Consider the following 23,095-nt stretch of genomic DNA (forward strand, 5'->3'; position numbering starts at 1 on the left):
TGCAAACCAGCACATAGCATATTAATTCAAAATAAGTCCTGTTTTTCAGGCACAAATTCTTTCTACTTTGCTCAGTAAAATTTGCTTTTTAAGAAAGTATGTACAGGAATGCAATTTTTTTACAACTAGCATGAATTCAAATCAGCATGGCGGTGGAACACAGGAAAGTTGCAACTCTTTGCATTTCTTATATACATGGCTAGCTAAGCAGAGTTAATTTTATTTCTTTATTTTTATATGTACTGACTGATTTTCTGGAGACAGCTCCATCAAAGAAATCCATAGTGAAGGATTAATAAAACTATTAATAAAATGAAAACTAATAAAATTATATAATGCAAAGGAATCATTTGTTTAATGAGAAATTTGCATCTTCCTGTGTATGAAGCTCTAAAGAGGATCTCTGGATCACCATTGATTTGTTGCACTTTTTATTTTGGAAATTCCATTGCTCTTCTAATATTTGTCAGTATTGCATTTCTTTTACTGATTTATCGAAAGACTAGATAAATTCAAGTTTGTTATTTGTCAAGTAAATATAATTCAGTAGCTGTAAGTATACTATTAGTGAGTGTGTATTGATATTTGTAAAGTTTTTAGTAAAGCTGTTTCATTGCATGATTAATTAATCTGTTTTGCAGTAAGTATATATATTATGTATAACATTATATTACTATATAACAGTGTTGACTGAGACTAGGATCTGGGAGATCCTAGTCATGGTTCAAATCATGACTGAACTTACCTCACAGAGGTGTTGTGAGGACAAACATTAGGAGGGGGAAACTGTCTTCAACTCCTTGGAGGAAGTGCTGGATAAATATATGCTGTACATTTCACAATATTCCAAATGTTAACTCTTTTTTTATAAAGAGGTAATGATTACAGATCAGCATGGAAACCAGATTCAAAACCTGGCATCATCTTCTGTGAATTCTTTGGGAATTTCTGGGAATGGTCTGGATAAGACAGATCTGAAAATTATTTGGCAGGTAATTTCTAATCCTCATTTAGAAAGTTTATGTCCTTAAAGCAGCATTCTCTTATCCTTGGAAGCAGGGTGGATTTGATTTAATTCTGTTCTATTCTATTCTATTCATTCAAATATATTCTATTATTCTGTTCTATTCTATTAATTCAAATCTATTTAATCACTAATCAGTTAGACTAGATTTAAATAATGGTTATAGACTCATTCTTGCTGGTATAATCTTAATATTTGCAACAGATGAAGGTTTCATTTTTAGAATAAGAATTTTTCAGATTAGTTTTACAGTTACAGCAAAAAACCCCTACTGATTTGGTTACTGTTAGAAATCATAGATGGTTTACCTCGCAAAAATTTCATAATTATCTGTCTCCAGTTTAATAGTTTTTCATTCATACTGGACAAGTTTCCTGCTGTACTTTATTAGAAGGAGAAAAATAATCCAAGTACTAACCAGGCCCAACCCTGCTTAGCTTCCGAGATCAGAAGAGATCGCGTGTGTTCAGGGTGGAATGGCCATAGGCAAGAGAAAAATAATCATTATCTTAATAATAACAATTTAAATTGTTTTATTTAACTAAAAAATAACATTATAGCATATGATATCATTGTATTTGCTTGAACATCCATGTGTGTTAACTGATGTGGTTAAACAAAATATCTTTTTTTAAAAGCCCTTAAGACTGTCAGCCCAGTGCACACATGAAAACCTTAAAATACTGTCTGTCCCCTGTGGCTCACTCATCTACGTCTTCAACATCTTGTTTGTTTATAATCTGGAAAAGAAAAACAAGTTTTCCTGCTTTATTGTGTCCTAAATGATTTCTCAGTTTAGAATGAATGAGTTCAAAGGAAGAGAATATTCTTTCTACACCAGCAGAAGAAGGTACTGCTGTCAAAAGTGTAGCATTACTTCAATAGTCTCTCAACCCAAGTGCTTAAGTGACTTCCACTTGTTCACTGGTGTGACTTTCTTTAAAACATCATCAGCAAAAATATTTCTTGAATGGTTCTCCCCTTAGCTCTGAAGTTTATTGTAGTTGGCATTATAAATGGATGATTGCTGGATACCTATGTCATAGCTAACTCCTCTTCCTCTTAAGGTTTGATCCTGGTACTAGATGACAATTTTTGCAAGAAAACAAGCTGGAAACAGTGCTTGTCCCATTCATTTTTTTTAATGCTTGTAATTTAATGCTGTTGGTGTGTAATTCTGGTTTTAAATGCTTACTCAGTTCCTTCCACATTTCAACAGCATCAGCAGTAAAACAGCTGTTTATCTGTATTTTTTTTAAAGCTTCAGAAATGGGTTTCAGGATGCTCAGCATATGTTCAACAATTCTCTTACGCCCAATATTGAGGATTTTGACTGTGACAGTGCCATCTATTTTCTCTCGATTTTGTTCACAAACTGTTATCAGAATAGGCCAGTTCTTGATATGCTGCTCAAAACAGTCCACTACAGAGTTCTATCTAACATCCTGTGAGAGGGTTAGCTTGGTTCTACCTATTCTTTTCAGAGCCGCTGTTGCAAAATGATGGTTACGGAAATATTTAGCAATTTCAATAATATTAGTCTTTATTTCTGGAACACTGACATCTTTCGCTAGGAGGTGCACCAAGTGAGCATGGCAACCATATGATCTTCATAGTCTCTATGCAGTCCCACACTTGGATGCTGCACTTGCGTAGGGACCAATCTCAGCTTGTAGAACTAGCATCAGAGCCATTTTAGCGGGCTTTCTCCTCCACTATGGAGAGCAGGCATCAACTGCGCATGCCGGGAGCTAAGAAGAAACATGCCCCCGCTCAGTTTCTTTTCAACCGTTGCACTAACCACACTTCTCCTCAGAGTCTCCCTCTTTTTTGTTGACATCCTCACTGTTTTCCTGTGATCATTCATCTTCTTGTTCTTAAATTTCTTCGATAATTATGGTCATAGACCAGCAGAATAAGACACTCATTAACAGAGTGGTAATGTAAGTTTTTTCCTTACCCTCACTATCAAATAAGCTTCTCAGTTCAGTTTTAATAAGATCAAAATTCTGTTTGTTCTTTTTCTTTATAGGCAGATTCACAAATATTCTGTGTTAAAGGCATCAAGTTTAAACCAGGTCATCCTGGAATCAGAGAACTGTGTTTTGCTTGGCATGAATTTTCTCACTTCTTGAGATTAGACATGATTGCAGGACCTCCAGCAAAAATTATTCTTATGGATTGGACAGACTTAGAGGAAGTAAGTCAGCTTCATCTAACTGGATAGTTCTCCATCAAAGTTCTCTGAAATTTTGGAGAAAATATGAATTGTGGAGTTTTGTTATCAGCATTTTATTAACATTTTCTTGGGCATGAAAGAGATATAAAGAAGAGGTATAACATGCATGAAAGTAAGTTTGGGTTAGAGAACGTAAACGTAGTTCTTTGTAATTAGTTATTCCTTAGTCAGCATATGTGGAACAGCTAACAAATATTGTTCATTACAGCTGTCATATTTATAGTCACTATTAGTGATTTCTGCCTTTTTCCAGTCTGTGTCGGTGATTAATGGCAAAGAGCTGCCAAAATCTCTTACAGTCCAGCTCTGTGATCAGTGGGATAATCTATCTCCTGAACCAAATGTCAAAATCAGCCTTGTAAAGTCAAGCATCATGAAGGTAAATTTCTATGAGTTATTGCTGAAAATTACATTTCACTTTTAAAAAATCCTCTGAACTGTCTGTATTTAGGCTGTGCTATCATATAAGACATCTAAAGTACAGAATGCATTTTTAAAAGTTTTATTGTAGTAAAATTAACAGGGGGTGCAATAAATGGATAAATATTAGCAATTTACACAGTATTAAGGATTAAAATCCAGCTGTTGCATTTTGTGTGTCTCTTCTTGGGATTGTTCTGCATCAGAGGTTTTTGAGGGAATATGCATTATAGCCAGTAGGTTCTTCAGTCTAAATAATAAAGATGCACTTGAGAGACTGTGGTCTTCAGCTTTCTTAATGCTACTTTGGTGACTAGAGTACATTTTTAGATGGAGCCAGTGAACAAAAAAAGCAATGAAAGGATTGCTTAAGGAAGATGCCAGAGAACTTGAATTCTTTGCATCTCTTTTCATGGTGAAGATATGGGGCACATAACCATGCCAGAGTCACTATTTTGGAAAGAGTAATAAGAGATGGAGCTCTGTGAATACTGGGCAAATTAAAAACAAGTAACTCTGGAGCCAGATGGCTTACACCAGAGCTTATGGAGCTTATGTGTAAAAATGTTGATCTGACCTCAAGTATATGTAGCTTGTCACTAAAATCAGTGTCTGTACCAGGGGACTGACTGGAAAGTAGCAAATGTTAAACCAAGTCTGAAGAGGATCCAAGAAATTACAGATCAATTAGTCTATCATCTGCTCCAGGCAAATTAGCAAAACTGTTGTTAAAGATAGAATTATTAGTCATAGAGAACAGTGCCTGCTACAGGGAAAAACAATATGGCTTCTACAAAAGGAAGTTTTACCTCCCAACACTTTGAAGTCCTTTTGAGAAGATTAACAAACCTGTGGATAAGAGAGATCCTGGCTTAGATTTACACTTCTAAAGGTTTTTGACAAGGTCCCTCATCAAGGCCTCCTGAGTACCATTTGCAGCCATAGGATGAGGCCAGCCACCTTATGGATTACAAATTGGTTAAACAACTGGAAGAAGAAAACAGGAATAAATGCACGGTTCTCACAATGATAGAAAGTGAGCAGTGGGGTCCCACAAGGATTGGAAATGGAACCAATGCTATATAATTTCTTCATCAATCACCTGAAAATGGGGATAAGCACTGAGTGGCCAAGTATGCAGATGATACAAAATTATTCAGACTGGTAAAAACCAGTGAAGACTGTAATAAACTCCAGGAAAATTTCTCTAAATTGGGTAAGTGGGCAATAGCATGATAAAGAAAGTTCAGCACAAATGGGAACAAAAAAAACCCTAACTAAATATCCATTGATGGTCCTGAACTAGAGAACACTGAGAGGAAAGACATCATGGGGTTGTAGTGGATAATTTAATATTGATTCAGTGTGTAGCAGCAGTGGGGAAAAAGCTAACTCCATGCTGGGATTGTTAGGAAACGGATGGAGAATAAAATGCCAATATTGTAATGTCCTTGTGTTAAACTGTAACACAGCCTCATTTAGAACACTGAGTGCAGTTTTGTTCAGTGAATCTCAAGAAGGATATTACAGAGCTGGGGAAAGTGCTGAGAAAGGCAACCAAGATTATTAAGGAATTGGAGGACCTATACCCTGTTTGTTGGTTTTCCAGTTTCATTGGCCACTTTGTGGAACAGGTTGCTGGACTAAGTGAACCACCCTGATCCAAGACGGCTGCTCTTCCATTAATTAAGTGCACCCTTGGTTTTGTGGGAAAGTGCTGAAAACACATGGACTCATTACCTATTGATTTCCTGAAGTTTCTTTCCCAGTATAACTATCATGATAGAATGGAATTTGTACTTATTCAGTTATATATGTTTGCTATTGAAATGTAAGCTCATTTTTGTGATGAAAGTAAAATGTTATCAGTGTGTCTCTGTTATTAAGGAAGGGGACAATTTTTTTTGACAGATCACTCCTTCAAATCAGCTGTATAAAACAGATGAAAATGGCAGAGCAAATTTGGGAGTTCTTATCATTCATGCTCCTAGGTAAGTGATTAAAATATTTAATGTGGTGAATTATCAAATGCCCTCCAAAGACTTTTGAAGCTTCCAATATGTGAATGCTCAGGAATGTCATAATATTTTAAATTACTGATTAACATTGTGGGGTGGAGTTATGGCATTTTTCCTCTCCCTATCTGTTTGCCTGCTGGTTGTCTTGTTCAGAGTTCACAAAGAGGAGAGGAAGAGTAAGGTGAGTCTGAGAAAATATGTAACTGATTGGAACTGGTTTGTATATTACATACAGATCTTGTTACCAGAAAGACTTGCATTGATACTCATCTCCGCAGATTTTATTTTATATAACCACTACTATTTTCTCACAGACTGCATTTGAGTGTGTGGATTCATATATTATGTATTATTTGTTTCCACTGTGTCTTTTGCCCTGGGGGGGGGGGCGGGGGTGGTGTTGTTGTCTTCTGTCTGCTGTGAGATTTTGATTTTATTAAAAATGGGGAACCTTCCTCTTATCTGCTTGAATTTTGACAATCCCTTGGGTGACATATACAATCCTTCAAGAATTTCATCACCAATGGTTGAAAAACAAGTAACAAATGAATATGTGTTCATTTTTGTTGTTCTGTGCTGTCCTACATGGAACTTCACAGGTGCACAGGTCAGCCACTGGAAGACTTTTTTTAGCTAACTTAGCAACAGAGCAGTAGGAGTCTCTCCCAGATGGAGCCATTGGAGCCGTTTCCCACCCAATGGCCACATGCTTCAGGGAAGGGTCCTGCACTGTCTTTATGTTCTCTTTGCCACCACATAGAGAAGAAAAATCCTAGTTATCTGTGTTGAAAAAAACACGTTGTTCATCATCAATCTTCCGTGCAGTCCCTACTGATATTGCCTATCAGTAGGTTTTTACAGCTAAGAGCCCCCAGGGGGTGGTGTGTGCTGGAGCCAAGCCTCATTCTCTCCCAGGAACACATACTCCCATGCAGCAGCACCCTTACCCTCAGTTCCTCTTTTGCAGCCAAAGAAGTAGGTTCATATTTGTGAGTCTCCTAGCATCTGAGTTGGTGAGGAAATTCTTCTATTCTTGGTAGAACCTCTGACCTCCAAAATGGCTAGAAGGCTTTAAAAAGTGCACTTGCTGTGGTGCAAAAATGGCACAGACAGAAGAGCAGTATTTTTGTTTGTTTTGCTTAGGGGAGGAACATAATGCTTCCACCAGAAAGCCTTGTCAGAGGTTCACCCCTAAAGCCTGTCGTGATAGGGCTTCAAAATTGAAGGTAGTGCTTTGGCAGAAGGCACTTAGAGTCTCTGATCCATCGTGAAGGCTTCTGAAAAGCTCCCTAAGTCTGCATCATTAGATTTGACGCAATCAGCTCCACCTCCAGTTCCAGATCTGCTTATGTTTGTCTCATGCACAGCATGTGTCATCAGAATCACCTGCTAAGAAGGCTAAGGCAAAAGGGAAGGAGAAGCAAAAAAACATCAATCCCCTGTTTAGACACCGGAGTTGATGTCCAGATTGCAAGACCGAGAATACCCATGAATACGAAGTCACCTCCAACCTCCATCTCCAAAGAGGAGATCAAAACGAATTTGCTAGTGGGGGCAGATTTGGTTTGCTCAGAACTGAAAGGGGCAACTTTGAACTGGTTCCAAAGGTCATCATTGATATCAGCACACATAATACCCTGCTCACACATCTGCTAGTGGCCACTCTACATTAGGATGTGACCTAGCCCCAAAGGTGATATCCCTTCTGAACATGTCATCATGTCTCCTGTTCCATCCCCTCCAAGAGCACCTTGAGGACCATGGCAACAGTAGCCGTGTTGTCACCCCACTCATTGTCATCAAGAATGGGCAAACCTTCCAGAACTACATATGGAATCGAAGAGTCATGACGCAAGGTTAATGAAGAGACTGCATTCAGAACCTGGGTCATGGTAATTACTGAATTTACCCTTGAATATACCCAGTTACCACCTTTAACAACAGCTGTTCATTCCTTCAACAATATCTTTCCTTAGTTGTTCTCAGAGGTGAATGTTTTATTGGAGAAGGTTGCAGTTCAAAGTTTGAGCCCCACTGATCACATTTTTTTCCTGATTAATAACAAGAGCATGGCTTGATCCACTCTTACTAGTAGATGTCTTCCAGAGAATTTGGAAACTCCTTGTTTTTTACACCTTCCCTCCCTTGCCTTTAATAGGAAAGGTAGTGGCCAAGTTAGTCAGTGATGACTTCCACTTTATCGTTGTCACTCCTTTTTGGCCAAGACAAATTTGGTTCCAGGTTATACTGTAGAGGTCCAAGGGCATATTTGTCCATTTCCCTCAGATACCAGACCTGTCGAGCATGCAGGGCACTCCCCATCCAGAGGTGGATGGTCTCTGTCTAGCTACTTGGACACTGAATCCAGAGACCAGTTCTTCCCTGATTCAATGATGAAGGTTCTGCTCAGTGCTTGCAGACCTTGAACAAGGATCTCCTTTGGAAGTACTTCACAGTATGGTTGGAATGTAAGGAGGTGTAATCTACTTAACCTGTCCTTTATCTGATTTTGGAATATTTACTGTCAATAAAAGATACTATTTTTTTTCAGTTTCATCTATTATAAAGTCCATTTAGCAGCAATCTCTGCCTTCTGTACCCCTTTAGAGGGAAAATCTCTCTTCTTGTGAGATTTCAGAGAGATTCCTCAAATGTCTTAACAACCTGTACCTGCCTAGAGCACCCATTGTGTCTCAGTGGTCTCTACCACTAGTACTAACTCACCTAATGCAGCCTCCCTTGTAGTCATTGACCACTTGCTCCTTGAGAACCTTTCCTTCAAGGTCTCCTTCCTAGTGGTTATTACATTTGCTAGGAGGGTAGGAGAAATTATTGCCCTTAGGGCTGACTACCCATTTATAAAATTCCATGAAATAAGATGGTGTAAAACCCACCACTTGTTTTTTCAAGGTGGTTTCTAGATTCCACTTGAGCCAAGACACATCAACACATCACATCCCACCTTTATATAGGTGTATTCCATGAGGACTTAAATATCATCCGCTGCCTTTTGATGAGGTATCCCATTGACTGAGGTTTGCAGGGCAGCAACCTGGTTGTCTGCACTTTTATTAAACACTATTCTGTGGAAGAAGGGAGTACAAAGCGAAAGACATCAGTGGGAACAGTGGTCTTGCATTTGATATTCTAGTGAATCGCTGACCCCACTACCTGGTAAGTCAGCTTGCTAGTCACCCATGTGGGACTGCACAGAACAACGAAGATGAAAATAGTGTTGCACTTAACTGCAACTGTTGTTCATTGAGTTGTTTCTGTGCCGGCACACATCCCTCCCTCCTGCCCCTCTGTGAACTCCTTTATCTTATTTTGTTGCTGTTGTTCATAGCAGAGGCTCAGGAGAACTGAGGGAGAGTGTGGAGCCCCTCCCTGGAGCACATGACCTTTGGGCGGAAAAATGGTTCCATTTAGGAGAGGCTCCTCCTGCTTTGTTGCTAAGCTAGCTAAATAAAATTCTTCCAGTAGCTGGCCTGCACACCTGCACAGTCCCATGTGTGTCTGCACAAAGACAACTCAATGAACAGCAGTTACAGATAAGTGCAACACAGTTTTCCCATTTCTATTCATGATTTGTGTGGTTGCTACAAAAAGTTTTATTTACTTCCCTCAGTACTAAAGTTGACATTCGCAGTGTTGCCAAAATATTAACTTGGGCTTTAGATCTTAGGAAGCCATTTTTTCTAGCCATATTCTCAATTTGGACCATTGATTTGCTTTCTCCCACATTTATTGTATCTGACCCTTCACTGTCTTACCAACACTGAATATCTCATATTAAATATTGACCAGTTGCTTGGAATCTTCATAGCGGAAGAGTGTGTAATAGATAAAAAGATGGTAATTACCTGATCTAATACAGGAAACTGTCTAGTTAGAGTAAGATGTATTTACACACTAATCAAGCACTCAAAAATCTGTACTGATGTTTTTCTTATAGACTTGTAAGCTATGTGTAAGAACTTCCATTCTGTGCAGTCACAGGAACTATTTCTATAGACACCCCTGACAGAAAGTGTAGCTTGAACATCCTTGTTATTTATTGGTTCCATAACCCATGTCCCATTGGATATTGCATATGTCAGTGGTTTTCAAGCTGTGGGTTTGAACACAAAAGGAGGATCTCACAGATAAGGGGGGGGGGGGGGAGGAGAAAGAAGGTGAAGAGGAGGAGGAGACTCTAGGAGGCTTGATGGCAAATTTAGCATAATTACCATGAAATTCATCCATTTACTTAACAATAATACTAAACATTTATAGATACTAAAAGTGAAAAGTAAAGTATGAACTTGTTCAGTGTTCTTATGTAAGATTCTTGTGCTTTATTTTGGGGAGGGGGAAAGTAGTATAGAGATACTTGATTAGAGAGTTCCAAAAAGTCAAATATGTTTAATAGTACCAATTGGGTAGTACCATATGTAAAATTGTTGGAGAATGTTTTTCTTTCCAGTGTTAAAAAGTAATTAAAAATTTACTATTTAGAGATGTTGAAATTTTTTTGAAGAATTATTGGAGCTTAACTACTATGGTTTGTTTCAGAGGAGAGCATATACTGCAACTTAAAGCAACATACAACAAGACTATGTTAGATTGTCCAGTAATCAAGTTAAATGTTCTTCCTGACCCAGATAAACCTGTATTCTTGAATGTCAAGTATGACAAGAAAGCTGCCTTTGCAGCTGGAAGTACCTTTCCGGTAAGTAGCTATTTGTGTGGTTTGTTGATCCTGCCACTATAAAGGGTTTACTGGTGTTGTGTGTTTGTTTAATCTTCTTTCATTGGGCAGATGGAGCATCATTTATCCTGCCCTTTAACTTTTATTTATTTTTAGAGAAAATTTTGTAGTAGCCCACTGACTTAGTAAGGTGCTTAGAATTGTACTGATGGATCACCAACGTTACAGATATTGTAATGAGAGCATGCAGCCCCTCCATTGTGCCAAACTTATTCTTAATCATCTTTCATCCACTGATAGGACTCAAGGGATCTATTAGTGTGACTGTTTCCTTCAGGGGAGTGAGCAGTTTGCATCGTGCTACGCTGTAAGATGATCTAAACCTAGTCTGTGGGAAGTTTATTTTCCTGTTCATAATTTATTTTTAAAATGTAGCTGCTCAGCCACTGCAAAAGGTTCTTGGAAATTACTCAGATTTTTAACAAAAATTAAAGAGCTCAAAATGTTTTGTATCTAAAATTAACTGAGAACAGACTGTCATGTTGTGTGACAGTCATCTACAGGCCAATACTCTGGGTATCTGTTTAGCAAATACTTTTATTCCTCAAAGTTTCGTGTCATTATTGTGATCATGCTACAATCTCACATGGGTACTGAGCTTGCACAGGCTCACCACAGAAGAAACTTCTAGAGCTCTGAAAAGCACTTGGAAAGTGCTCTTTGTACTCTGCAATGAATTTTCCCACCTTTTTCCAGGCTCAAGGAGAGAGCAGCAAGTTCCCTCCTTTCTCTGCTGCCATGGACTGTTGTTGTTTCTCAAATTCTTTAGTTTCAGTTTTGATTCTTTTTCCCTGAGGGAAATACATGAAAGAACATTATTTCAGAGGTGGAATGGAGGATGAACTCTTTCCCTCTCCCTCTTTTATGCCACAGCTCTTTAACAATGTGAAGGAATAAGTCTAAGCACAAGAATTCAGGTTCCAAGGAGTCCTACAAATCTTAAGGACTCATCTAAACCTTTACCAGTGATTCCAACCATGATTTTCAGAAGTCTATTGCCTCATCATTATAGCATGCCTACAGTCCATTTGCCCCTCCCTCTCTCTTGTATGGGGAGGTGCTTGAGTCTGACAGCCATTTAAGAAACTCTGTCTTGATTGATTCCAAGGCTCCTCCGGCAATGCCAAATCCATCTCTTCTGAGCTGAAGTCACAGCTTGTCTCTGGCAAGCAGTAGAGGCTTTGGGCAAAGCTTCAGCTTAATAGTAGGCTTTTCTTCTTCTTCTTCCCTATGGTATGCTTGGCATTATCAATATTTGGGTCATGGATGGGAACAAATCTGTTACCATATCCTTGGTACAGATGCGACATTGGGCTTCACAAAACACATCAGACCATCCATGAGAAGTTATCCCTATATATTCCTCAAGCTACACAAAAACCATTGGTTCTGTTGCAGACAGCTCTGTCAGAAGTTGACCCTTCTAACACTTGTGATCCAGCTATGGAGTTCACCTCTGAACCATTCCCTAGCGATGTTATCGAGAACCCTTCAGAACGTTCTTAGTGAAATTCTTCCAGTTACATAGCAAACTGCTCATCAGAAACATTAGCCTGAGGCAGACATTTCCTGTGTAGTTTCTCAGTCTAAAAACCCTATTCCCAGGGTGATGCAGTCCATTTGCTCTGGACTAGTGGCTTGCCAGACTGTGGATGGTATCAGAAGTGACTACAGATTTGTGGCAGAATTCAGTATTGTTTTCAACATCTTTGAAGATCATAAATCACATCAAATAAGAGTGTTGCCTTCTTTTTGTTCACCTATCCTACCTTGAACTCTATAGTTGTTGAAGCATTACAGGACAAGCAGAGAGGCATACAACACACTGCAACTGTAGATAAGGAAGGAAAAAGTTGAATGCAGTAGGTTTATGCAGCTTTGTCTTTTAATGATTCAGATTATCAGTCTATTACAGCACAGTGGAAAAAACTGGCCTTACCTGAACTCTACCCAGAAGATAAGTGTAAACCACTAAGATACTTCAGTTAGTGGCTTTCAAATTAATCAAGCACATTGCAAGCTGTGCAACATGCAGCTTGGCAACAGCAGTAGCATTAAGGTAGCACTCCTCATCTTCTACCTTATGAAACAAAGTCCAAGGTAAAGGATTTGCCTTTTGAAGGAAAAGAATCCAATTCCAAAATAGATGGTGTACTGGACAGCATATGTAAAAGCAGGTTTGCTGCTAAAAACTCTTGGAGTCGCTCCATCTCATTCTTACGATAGACCTGATTCTTATAAGGGCTCATTCCCCATAGTATAAGGGGCAGCATTTTCACCACTATCTACTACCTTTGGATTACAGCCAGTATCACCATGAGTACCAAACTGTTTCTGGCTAGCAATGTGGTAGATACCATTGACTAGAGAGGAAGCGGAGGGTTTCTGTCTTCCCAAACATAGTTAAAGAAACTGCCCATTTCCTGGGCTGATGTCATCAAGGACATAATTAGTAATGCTTGAAAGCCATCTACAGTTAAATCTTACTAAACTAACTGGCAGAGGTTTGTCTTTTGGACTTTATATAATGGTATTTATGCTTTTTCCTGTTTGGGAGTCAAATCCTGGACTCCTTTCTTCATTTAACAAAGGAGAGCCCTTTTCACTATTAATGTTCACCTTGCTGCCTTAGCAACATCCCATGGGGGTATAAAAGAGATGTCAGCTTTTGTTCAGCTGGAAATGAAAACAGTCTTAAAAGGTGAACAAGTTCCCTCCTGACTCTACTCTAGTTCCTCAGTGGGGTTTGTCTCTTGTTTTGGCCAAATTGATGATCAAGCCATTTAAGCCAGTAGTTCAAATGAGCCTCAGGTTGCTCTCCTGGGAAAAAAAATCCTAGTAGCTGTTATCTTCTAGAAGGGTATCTGAATTGTGGTTTCTTAGACACAACCCCCTCTTTTGAAGATTTGAGTCTAATATAGTCCTGCATTCTTGCCTTTTCTTCTTTCCTAACATAATCTACAAATTCCATTTGGCCAAGGAAGTTAGCACTTCTCAAATTATTTCCCCAATTCTCAAAATGAGGATGAGTTTTCTCATCATTCCCTGCAGGGCCATAGATTCATAAATCTCTCTCAAAATGTAATGAAAGAATTCAGAAAAGATGTCATTCTTTTTATTGTCTATGTTGACCCTAATAAAGATTCAAAGTTTCATCACAGTCTCTCACTAGATTGTTTCAGCCATTAGACTTGTCCCAGATAGTTTGTCCTTCGCAGATATGTGCACACTCTGCCAGATTCCAGGCTACTCATCTGCGTTGATGCCATCTGTAGCAGAGAAGCTACTTGATCATTGACTTGCACTCTTGTCGTGTAAAATTAATACTGATCTTGTGAAAGAGACAGCAATAAGGAAAACCGTGTTGCAATCATTGTTTCAATGAGAGCATCACACCATCCTACAGGGGTAAGTTAGCTCACAGCTCTCCCATTTGGGACTGCACTGTGACCACAGCAATGAAGACATGACTGCATTTACCTGTAACTGATGTTCATTGAGTGGTCACCACCAGTGCTGACCCACTTCCCTTCTTGTACTTCTGTGAGTTCTCTCATGGTACTTCTGCTGGCTACACTTTCCTGCAGTGACATCAAGGAACTTTGAGAATCTGTTCCTTGCCTCCTCGTGTGTGGAAAAAGGCAGATAAACTTGATGCAGGAGGAGGTGAGGAGCATTCCATGTGCTTTTCAGAGCACTTCCACAGCATACCTGCACATGTGCATCACCAATGTGTGACTGCACTGGAGTCCACTCAGTGAACATCAGTTATAAGTAATTGCAACCATGTTTTTTTTGAAATATAGAATGGAACTTCATGGTGGGGAGAATAATTTCCTCTCTTTCCAACAGATTTCATGATCAGTGTTATTTCTGAAGATGGTAACGTTATTAAAAATATAAATCCTGGAAGAATTTCTATGAAAATATGGGAAGGGGACAGTAGTGATACCCGATTATCAAATGTAAGTAGCATGAAGTATTGCTGTAGTAGAGAATGGAGTAGATGGTTTACTGATGACTGGCATGTAGATGCTGCTTAAACTTCACAGGGCACCTTTTTTCATAGGGTAAGTTTACTACACAGGGCTGAATGATTTTCTCAGATGTGATCACAGATATCCAAAATGAAAGATATGTAATAATGTGCAGTGCAAAGAGTGTGCTGGGGTAGATGCTTCCAGTGGTCACACATCATGGGAGCTAACATGCAAGCACAAGGAATTTGCAATCATAATTCCATGATCCATAAAGAACAGAGAGTTGACACCTTCAGAAATGATATTATTAGCGAATTAAGGTATGGAGTTACAGATTATTCTTGTGTATAACCACAATAGAGACATCCTGTTCTACACTGCATTTGTCAAAGCATATGTGTTTTAAGCAAGAAGTGACATGTCTGCTTTAACAGAGTTTTTTGTCTCTTCATAGGAACAATGTGTGTTACAGGGAACTATGCTTCCAAGAAGACCATGTTATATAGAATTGTGTATAAATCATGTATACATATACAGAGAGAGAGAGAGAGAATGCATTCATTATTGGGTGAAAATTGGAGACCTTTGAAGTAAAAGTGGTGGCAAGGATTGGGTAGCTCATGTTGGACTATCTTTATGGAGTTCTTAGTTTGTCTTAGCTTAGTTTTCTTTGCAACCCCATTTCAGTCTACAGTTTATCTGTTACTGTTTCAAAATCAAAAATTTTAAAATGTTTATATGCTTTTTAATCTCTTTTTAAGGTTACAACATTTGGCTGTACCAAAACTAAGGATGACAAAGATGAGGGCTTTTTTTACTTCAGGTATGCAGGCTCAGCTGGGTTTTGTAGTTCCAGCGCGATTTTAAATGCATTATTGTTGGAAGGGAAAGAAACCAAAATATAGGATATACAGAATGCTTATTTCTGAAGGTAATTTTGGCATCTGATTATGAGTGCTTGGGGCAAAATGGCGTTTGCTTTCCCCCCATAGATCATGATTCTAAGCCAAAATTAAACCTTAGTAGAATCCTGCCTTGGGGGAAAAAACAAACTCCATTTTATACAATTAGATGCTATACCAAACTAGAGTTAGACTGAAGACTTGTGAAAACAGAATCCTTCAATTTTGAGTGCAACAGGAAAGGAAGAAAGCATGTCAACACTGTCGCTAAAGAAATAAAGCCTGAATCTAGTTGAGGGTGTTATTTAAATTATATGTTTACTTCATTGAAAAATGTTACACATAAAGTAAGCTCTGAGTTAGATGGCACTAATTTCCCAAAGTATTTGGAAAGTAAGATATGTGAGAAAAAAGATTTATTTTATTATTTTATTTAATTAGATTTGTATCTCACCCTCCTCACCAAAGCAGGCTCAGGGCAGCTAACAGGTCAATGGTAATATAAAAACATAAAACATGATAAAACAAACATAAAGGTGCTATATAATAATAATACCATACAGTATCATTGGATGAGGGAGCTGGGTATATTTAGCAAATAAAAGCATTGTTTGAATCATATAACCCTTGAAATTTTTCAGAATGCAGACTGATGTTTTTTCTCAGATGATATAATAAATGTAATTTACAGGTAGGCTGGTTTAGATATATGGGGGGACATAAAATGCTTCATTTAATAGCCAAAAGAATTAGGGGAATGTAAATACTTAGTTGTAATTTCTCACTGAAGTTCAATATTTGAAATTTAGGGACAAAATGGTTCCAGAGCAAGTGGGCACAGTCAGCATCCAGTTTGCTTTTGCCATTGACAAAGTGAACATACTTAGCAGCGAACAGGTTTGTTTTTCAAATAATATGTGTAAAAATGCGTGAGAGTAATTTGCTATAGATGATGTTTTCCTTCTTTATATGATACCATAAATTTTTGGCCTGTTTATAAGCAAATGTTGATATTGTGAATAATATGTTCAGCTACCCTCTTCCAGTTTTGTTGTATTGTGGGTCCCTGATTGTGTCCTCACTTACTGTTCAGAGATAAAGATAGAGAAGGAAAAGCTCACATCCTAAGCAAACAGAGTAGGAATGACACTGCATATATTATAGGACAAGATGATGTAGCCAAAAACCAGGTATATCCTCAAATGTTATTCACAAACCTTGTGGGGGAGGAGCACACAAGGCATCTCACTCACAGTACCTAGCATCTCCTATGTATGTTTCTGCTCCAGCATGCCACACGATGCAGTGGCGAAAAACTGGTAAAACTCCAGTTGGTATTCCAAAGGACAGCAGCTGATGTCCAAAAATGTTAAAATGTCATAGGAAAAAGATGAAAGTAATACTACATAATCTTGACATCAGATATCTTGCTTATTATCGGGCATTAAAATTCTGAAAGGAATAAGAAGATAACAAATATAGACATTGATATAATTGGCTTGAGTCATGAATATTGTTGAAGTATCTTTGCCAGGTTTGCGTGATCAGAGCCATCTGTGATAATTGTCTTGGTCCAATCCATATGGTTATCAGTTGTACACGCTACTACCAATGACATGGAAACCAACCACCACAACAACTAAATGTATGAATTCGGTCTTAGTGTTATACATTTAAGGCTGTGCTTCAGTTTTAACCTTTTACCAGGCTTCTTCTGCTTCACTGCTGTTGATCACTGTTCAGTCTGGAAATGAAGTCTACATATATTTATGGTGATATTTTTCCCCCTCAAGATTATAGTTGAAGTAGTGCCTAATGAACCAGCACAGTTGATGCCAGCATCTTTGCCACATACTCCTGTAGTCTCTAATGCCGACTCTGTTGCCAGCCGGACCCTTGTGAAGGACTTGAGCCTCATTATAGTGGTAATTAGGGTTGAATTTGCATCCTAAGCATTTATGTCATGGTACTGTAAATGGTTCGTTGTTGTTGATTGTTGTTTGTTATTGTTAGTTGGTTTTACTGTTTTCCTTAAGGCCAGTTACTTCCTTTTCATTCTAAATGAAGATGCACAGATGGGTTATTCCACATAAATGCATCCATAAAGTTAGCATTAAGTCTTTAGGTTATTCCTTCTGAATATTGCCATTAGATCCTAAAAATGCAACCTTCCTGGAAAATCATTAGGGTTTGTAGAATCTTTCGTTTGTAGAATCTTCCTGGAAAACTTTTCCTGTTGCTATGCCCCATAATTCCCCTGTGATTAACAAAATCTCAAGAATATTCAAATTTAAATAAATATGCTTCAATTTTGCAAATGGCCAGAATGTTTTAGCCTTGAAAAAACAACTGAGATTTTGTATTGTCTTGCTTGTGAGCTGTTGCAAATTTTTCACTTTTTGATATATCATGTCTACCAATTTATCTGAAAGTGCTGTTTAATCAGTCTCATTAATGCTCCTACTTAGAAATTCAAGTTGTAGCAGCTTTTACTTAAAAGAAATCTTGCTTAATATAATAGTTTGATAAGCTACCACATCTGTACATCAATATCTGTGCAGGTAAAGTGTGCCATGTTAATTCAACACTCAAGCTAAAATAAGTGAGAAGATATGCAATATGGTATGCTAAGAATCAAAACTGTTGTTTCAAATTAATTGATGTTAATATTTTAAAAAGAGAGAGGAATGTTTTTTTCAGAGTTACTTTTTCAGCAAATGCCTTTACAGGTCCCCTGAATTTCTCTTTTAGTTGCCCTGAATTAAAACAGCAGTTTCCCACAATTTTCCTTTTTGAAAAATTGTTCCCAATTGCTAAACTGGATTTTAATTCAGGAATTCAAAGAACATTGTGCAGTACTGGACGTTTCCAAGATGCGTTCATATCATACTTGGGACATCTCAAGATGTGTGTGTTATGAAGCATCAGGTTGCTTCAAACATGGTGATCCTATGAATTAATGACCTCCAGAATGTCCTATATTTAACAGCCTGGTTCAGATCTCATGTTGGATCTTCCTCTTTCCTGCTGCCTTTAACTTTTCCTATAATTACTGTCTATTCCAATTACTCTTGCCTTCTCATAGTGTGACCAAAATATTTAGTTTCTAGGGACAATTCAGGCTTGATTTGAAAAAAAAGGTTGGGTAGCAGAATAAGTGAATGTACTGTATTCAGTCCTAAAATATGTCATGAACACTTCAAATATTTAATGTTGATTTTTTTTTAATTTAAGGATAAATACAAAAACTATACCGGGAATGACTTAGATGGAAAAATCATCGTTAAAATTAAAAGTTCCTCTGAGAAAGATGCAGACATTCCACTGTTTCAGGGTAAAACTAGTACAGTTGAGTTTCCATTTCACAAAGGAACTGTTGAAATTGAGGTGAGTCTTCCATAGAAGGTAACGATCAGATTAAGTTTCCAAAGTTCCTAAACTGAAGTATTTTCAAATCATTAGTATTGTATTCTGTTTACACTTGTATCACTTCTCAGTTTTTCCTCTTAAGTTATAGATTTTCTTCATTTGCTTGGAATAAATATATGCTGACCATTCAAAAAGATGTTGTATTGATGTATGCATTTCTGTACTGCTTTGTCCCCAAAAGAAAATTCAACAATTTATTTAAGTTAAAAAAAAAGCAAACTGAAAACCATGTAGCCAGGCTGGGCTTCACAGGGCACAAGCTGCAAGCCAAAGGCTAAAAAAGCCTTAAGAACATAGGAGGAGCCCTGATGGATCAGACCAGACTAGATGCTGGATCCATCTAGTCCAGCATCTGTCAAGAATGCATCTTGCCATTTAGTCAGAAAATTACTTTCATTTCTCACGTAAGCAGCTTTCCTATCTCTGTGTAACAACCAAAGCATTTTTTCAGCCTGATCTCAGAGACAGTCAAGGTTGCAAGTTGCCTGTGCCTGATATGTGTGTACCTGCGAGGGGCCTGGGAACTGAACCTAGTGGGGAGGGACAGCTTGCTTTGCGCCTTGGGTTTGAATGTATCATGGTTTTAACATAAGGTATAAGTAGAGTGCAACTGCTTGCCAAAGCCAGTTTATGCAAGAGCCATCTTGCTCTGATCTGTCATGTATCAATAAACAGCTATTGTTGCAATGGACTGTCTTGATCATTGAACTGTGGGGGACTTGACAGCATCCTGTCTTTCATAGTGGCCAACCAGTTCCTCTGGCGGGTGAACAACAGGACATACAGGCTAAGACTTTCTCCTGATGTTGCCTCCTGGCTCTGGGATTCAGAGGCTTAGTGCCTCTTAATGTGGAGGTTCCCTTTAGTCACCATGGCTAATACCCATTGATAGACTTATCCACGTTAAATCTTTCTAATCCCCTTTTAAAACTGTTTATTCCTGAGGCCATCATGACATCCTCTGGCAGTAAATTCCACATTTTAATCACTCTCAGTGTAAAATAGTTATTTCCTTTTGTTTGTCCTGAACATGCTGCCCGTCAGCTTTGTTGGATGCTGTAGAGGTCTAGTATTTTGCCCCTTTCTATCTTCTCCTTCACCTTCTGCCTCTGGTCATGCCCATGCAAAATAAGAAACCACCAAGCATGAATCACAACAATTAACAAAATGCAAAAATCTAATATTGTGAAAATATCTAGCCAGTGGCTAACAGCCAAATAATAACAAAGCAAAGTAGGCTTGCAGGCACCAAAAGAAAGCACATGACTATTAATAAATAAGTACACCATTTCCCCAGAAAAAACTATTATATGTCCATAAGTGGTGTCCGTAGACTTCCAAATCATTCATACCTGGAGAGACTATTAATCAGCCAAATGAAGATGCCTTTTCCATATACTGGAGAATGTTTCAATACATTTTTCTTCTGTTCATGTGGCTGCTGTGATGGAACCCAATTTCAGTATTTACTAACATCACACATAGAGCTCATAGTGCTTGGATAGAATCACAGGATCTTCTTCATGGTCTCTGTGCAGTCCCACACATGGGATCGAACCCGACCTCAGAGAATTCAAAGCAATCTTGGAGCGTTAATTTTGGCGCGCACTTCCTCTCGTCCCAGGGAGGAGGCATCTATTGCGCATGCCTAGACGAGAGGGAGGCGCTTCACCCACCCAGTTTCTTCTTTACCGCCGCCCGGGATACACCTACCTCTCTGAGTCTCCTCTATTCATCGCGATCTTCATCCTTTTCCTGTACTATTTCCTCACCGTTTTCCTCACCGTTCATCTTTTTCTTCAGCTCACTGGTATCGTTAAAAAAAATTATTATCATCCCTCTCTTTTCCTTCGGCCTTCGTCCCTCTCCTTCCCCTCCCCCCCCTTCCCTGGGCGGATGGAAGGAAAAGACAAAATCACTTTTAAAAAGTGTGTTCGGTGTGCCTCAAAAATCCCATCTACCGACGGACATTCTTCATGCCTTTTCTGTCTGGGTGAGGCTCATTGTACCGACGCTTGCATTGCAGCCAGTTTGGGAAGCAAGCAAGAAAAAACCGCGCGGCTAGACTCAGAAGTCACTTGTTAGAGTCCTCACTGCGTCCTACTATGTCCCATACTTCGAGATCCCAAACCTCGCCAACTTCCCTATCTACTCAAAAGGGAGTGGCTCGACCGGCAGCTTCCGTGGCCTCGGTTCCCAGCAAGCTTAAGGCCGGGAAACATTCGAAGAAGTCTGACATTCTAGGAAGAGACATCGCACAGAATCGACTTCTAAAGACCCTTCGACTTCGACATCATCAAAAACTAAGTCTAAGACAAGCCATAGACCCTCGGATTCGAAGTCTCCAACAATGACTTCTGCATCGCACCCGACTAACGACACCGTGACATCGGTACAGACAGCACCGACTCCATTGAAAGTCTCGCCGCCCATAGATACCATACCTCTCGAGGTCATACATATTCATTCTCGGTCCCCTTCAGTTCACGAATCTTTACCAGACAAGATCCTCAACACCGAATCTCCGGATTCCATGAGGAGTCAGCGCGCAAACATTCTCAGCGCACACTCATTCTGGGAAGTCTCAATGCCTACCAAACAACAGAAAGTGACACCCGCATCTCCACTCCTAAGAGAACCCTCGACACCGAATTCTGGAAACATAAGGCTCTTCTGGCAAAACAACCGTTTCAGCAGAGAGCACGTCCACAAACCTCAAAAAAGTCAACACCTCCCCAAAGCAGTCTCTTTGACTTCTTCCCTCTACCTCTCGACCAGCCACAATACCATCCAGACGCCACCACCAGACTACGACCATTCTACCCCATGTGGGAATCCATAACATCGGATTCATGGGTCCTGGCGATCATCCCCAGGGGTTACATCATAGAGTTCGATTCGACTCCAAAATTCCACAGGTTCATACCTACACCCCCCCTCTCCTCTTCTGCAATCAGAAATCGCCACCTTGCTGGACAAGGGAGCTATAGAACCAGTTCCACTGCAGTTCCATCACACGGGATTCTACTCCCATTATTTTCTGGTCCCAAAGAGAGACGGGGGGCTGCGCCCTATGCTGGATCTTCGAAAACTCAACCTTCATATTCACTACAAGAAATTACGCATGGTTACTCTACAATCTATCCTACCACTGATTCCAGAGCAGGCCTGGATGGTGTCGATAGACCTACAAGATGCCTACTTCCATCTCACCATCAGTCACCATCACAGAAGATTCCTCAGGTTTGCTGTTGGAGATCAGCACTATCAATTCCTCTCTCTCCCCTTCGGTCTCTCTACAGCACCGAGAGTCTTCATGAAATGTATAGCTGTGGTGGCAGCAGTACTCCGACAACAACAGGTCTCCATTTACCCTTATATAGATGATTGGCTGGTCGTATCCCAAACAAAGGAACAGCTTCAGAAGGACATTTCATCTATCCTGTCCCTCCTGTCTGCACAAGGTCTTCAGGTCAATCATGCAAAATCCAACCTGAATCCCACTCAGAACATACAATTTATAGGCGCGCGCATGTCAATGATATCTCACAAGGCCTATCTTCCAGCAGAGAGAGTGCAGCATATCCAATCCTTAGCCAATACGATAGTAACACATCGTTCCCAAACAGCTCTCATCTTTCAAAGGATGTTAGGTCTTATGGCAGCCATCACCGCCGTCCTCTGTTTTGCAAGACTTCACATGCACCCTCTTCAACTGTGGTTTGTTCAGACATTCCATCCACACCGGCAACACCAAATGACCGTACTTACAGTTCCATCTCACATTATCCCATCTCTAAGATGGTGGACGGTGGATCGTCATCTCCTGGCAGGAATGCCGTTCGTACAAACACTGCCCTCTGTGATTATCACGACTGATGCCTCCAAGTGGGGATGGGGAGCCCACTTGGGAGCACTGACAGTTCAGGGACAATGGACCGATTATAGGAGATCCCTTCACATCAATTGTCTAGAGCTTCTGGCGGTCCACAGAGCCCTGAGATCCTTTCTTCCGTCTCTTCACAACCACCACATTCAGGTCATCTCTGACAATGTAGCCACTGTCTTCTACATCAATCGGCAGGGAGGCACAGCCTCTGTTCGACTATGCAAACGAGCCCTATCCTTATGGCACTGGAGTATCGCCCACGGCATTTTCCTGACAGCGGTGCATCTACCAGGAGTCCAAAACGTCCAAGCAGACACATTGAGTCGCCATCTAGTCAATGACCACAAATGGGCCCTCAACCGACCTTCGGAACTCTGACAGTAGATGTATTTGCATCTCCAGACAACGCAAAGTGCCCGCACTTTTACACTCGGGGCCCTCCAT

General features: G+C 39.6%; 1 protein-coding gene across 1 annotated transcript in view; it reads left to right on the forward strand.

Annotated features, from left to right (window-relative positions):
- Positions 1–23,095, forward strand: part of SMCHD1 (structural maintenance of chromosomes flexible hinge domain containing 1) — a 122,222-nt gene that overhangs the window by 60,407 nt on the left and 38,720 nt on the right. The window contains exons 28-38 of the mRNA XM_060243944.1: positions 874–992; positions 3,057–3,224; positions 3,517–3,642; positions 5,595–5,674; positions 10,256–10,412; position 10,457; positions 14,304–14,416; positions 15,193–15,254; positions 16,143–16,230; positions 17,127–17,258; positions 18,568–18,720. Coding sequence (XP_060099927.1) covers positions 874–992; positions 3,057–3,224; positions 3,517–3,642; positions 5,595–5,674; positions 10,256–10,412; position 10,457; positions 14,304–14,416; positions 15,193–15,254; positions 16,143–16,230; positions 17,127–17,258; positions 18,568–18,720 — 1,199 coding nt within the window. The remainder of the gene's footprint in view (positions 1–873; positions 993–3,056; positions 3,225–3,516; positions 3,643–5,594; positions 5,675–10,255; positions 10,413–10,456; positions 10,458–14,303; positions 14,417–15,192; positions 15,255–16,142; positions 16,231–17,126; positions 17,259–18,567; positions 18,721–23,095) is intronic.

The sequence above is a fragment of the Heteronotia binoei genome, chromosome 7 (assembly GCF_032191835.1).
Source record: "Heteronotia binoei isolate CCM8104 ecotype False Entrance Well chromosome 7, APGP_CSIRO_Hbin_v1, whole genome shotgun sequence".
NCBI classification, from domain to species: Eukaryota; Metazoa; Chordata; class Lepidosauria; order Squamata; family Gekkonidae; genus Heteronotia; species Heteronotia binoei.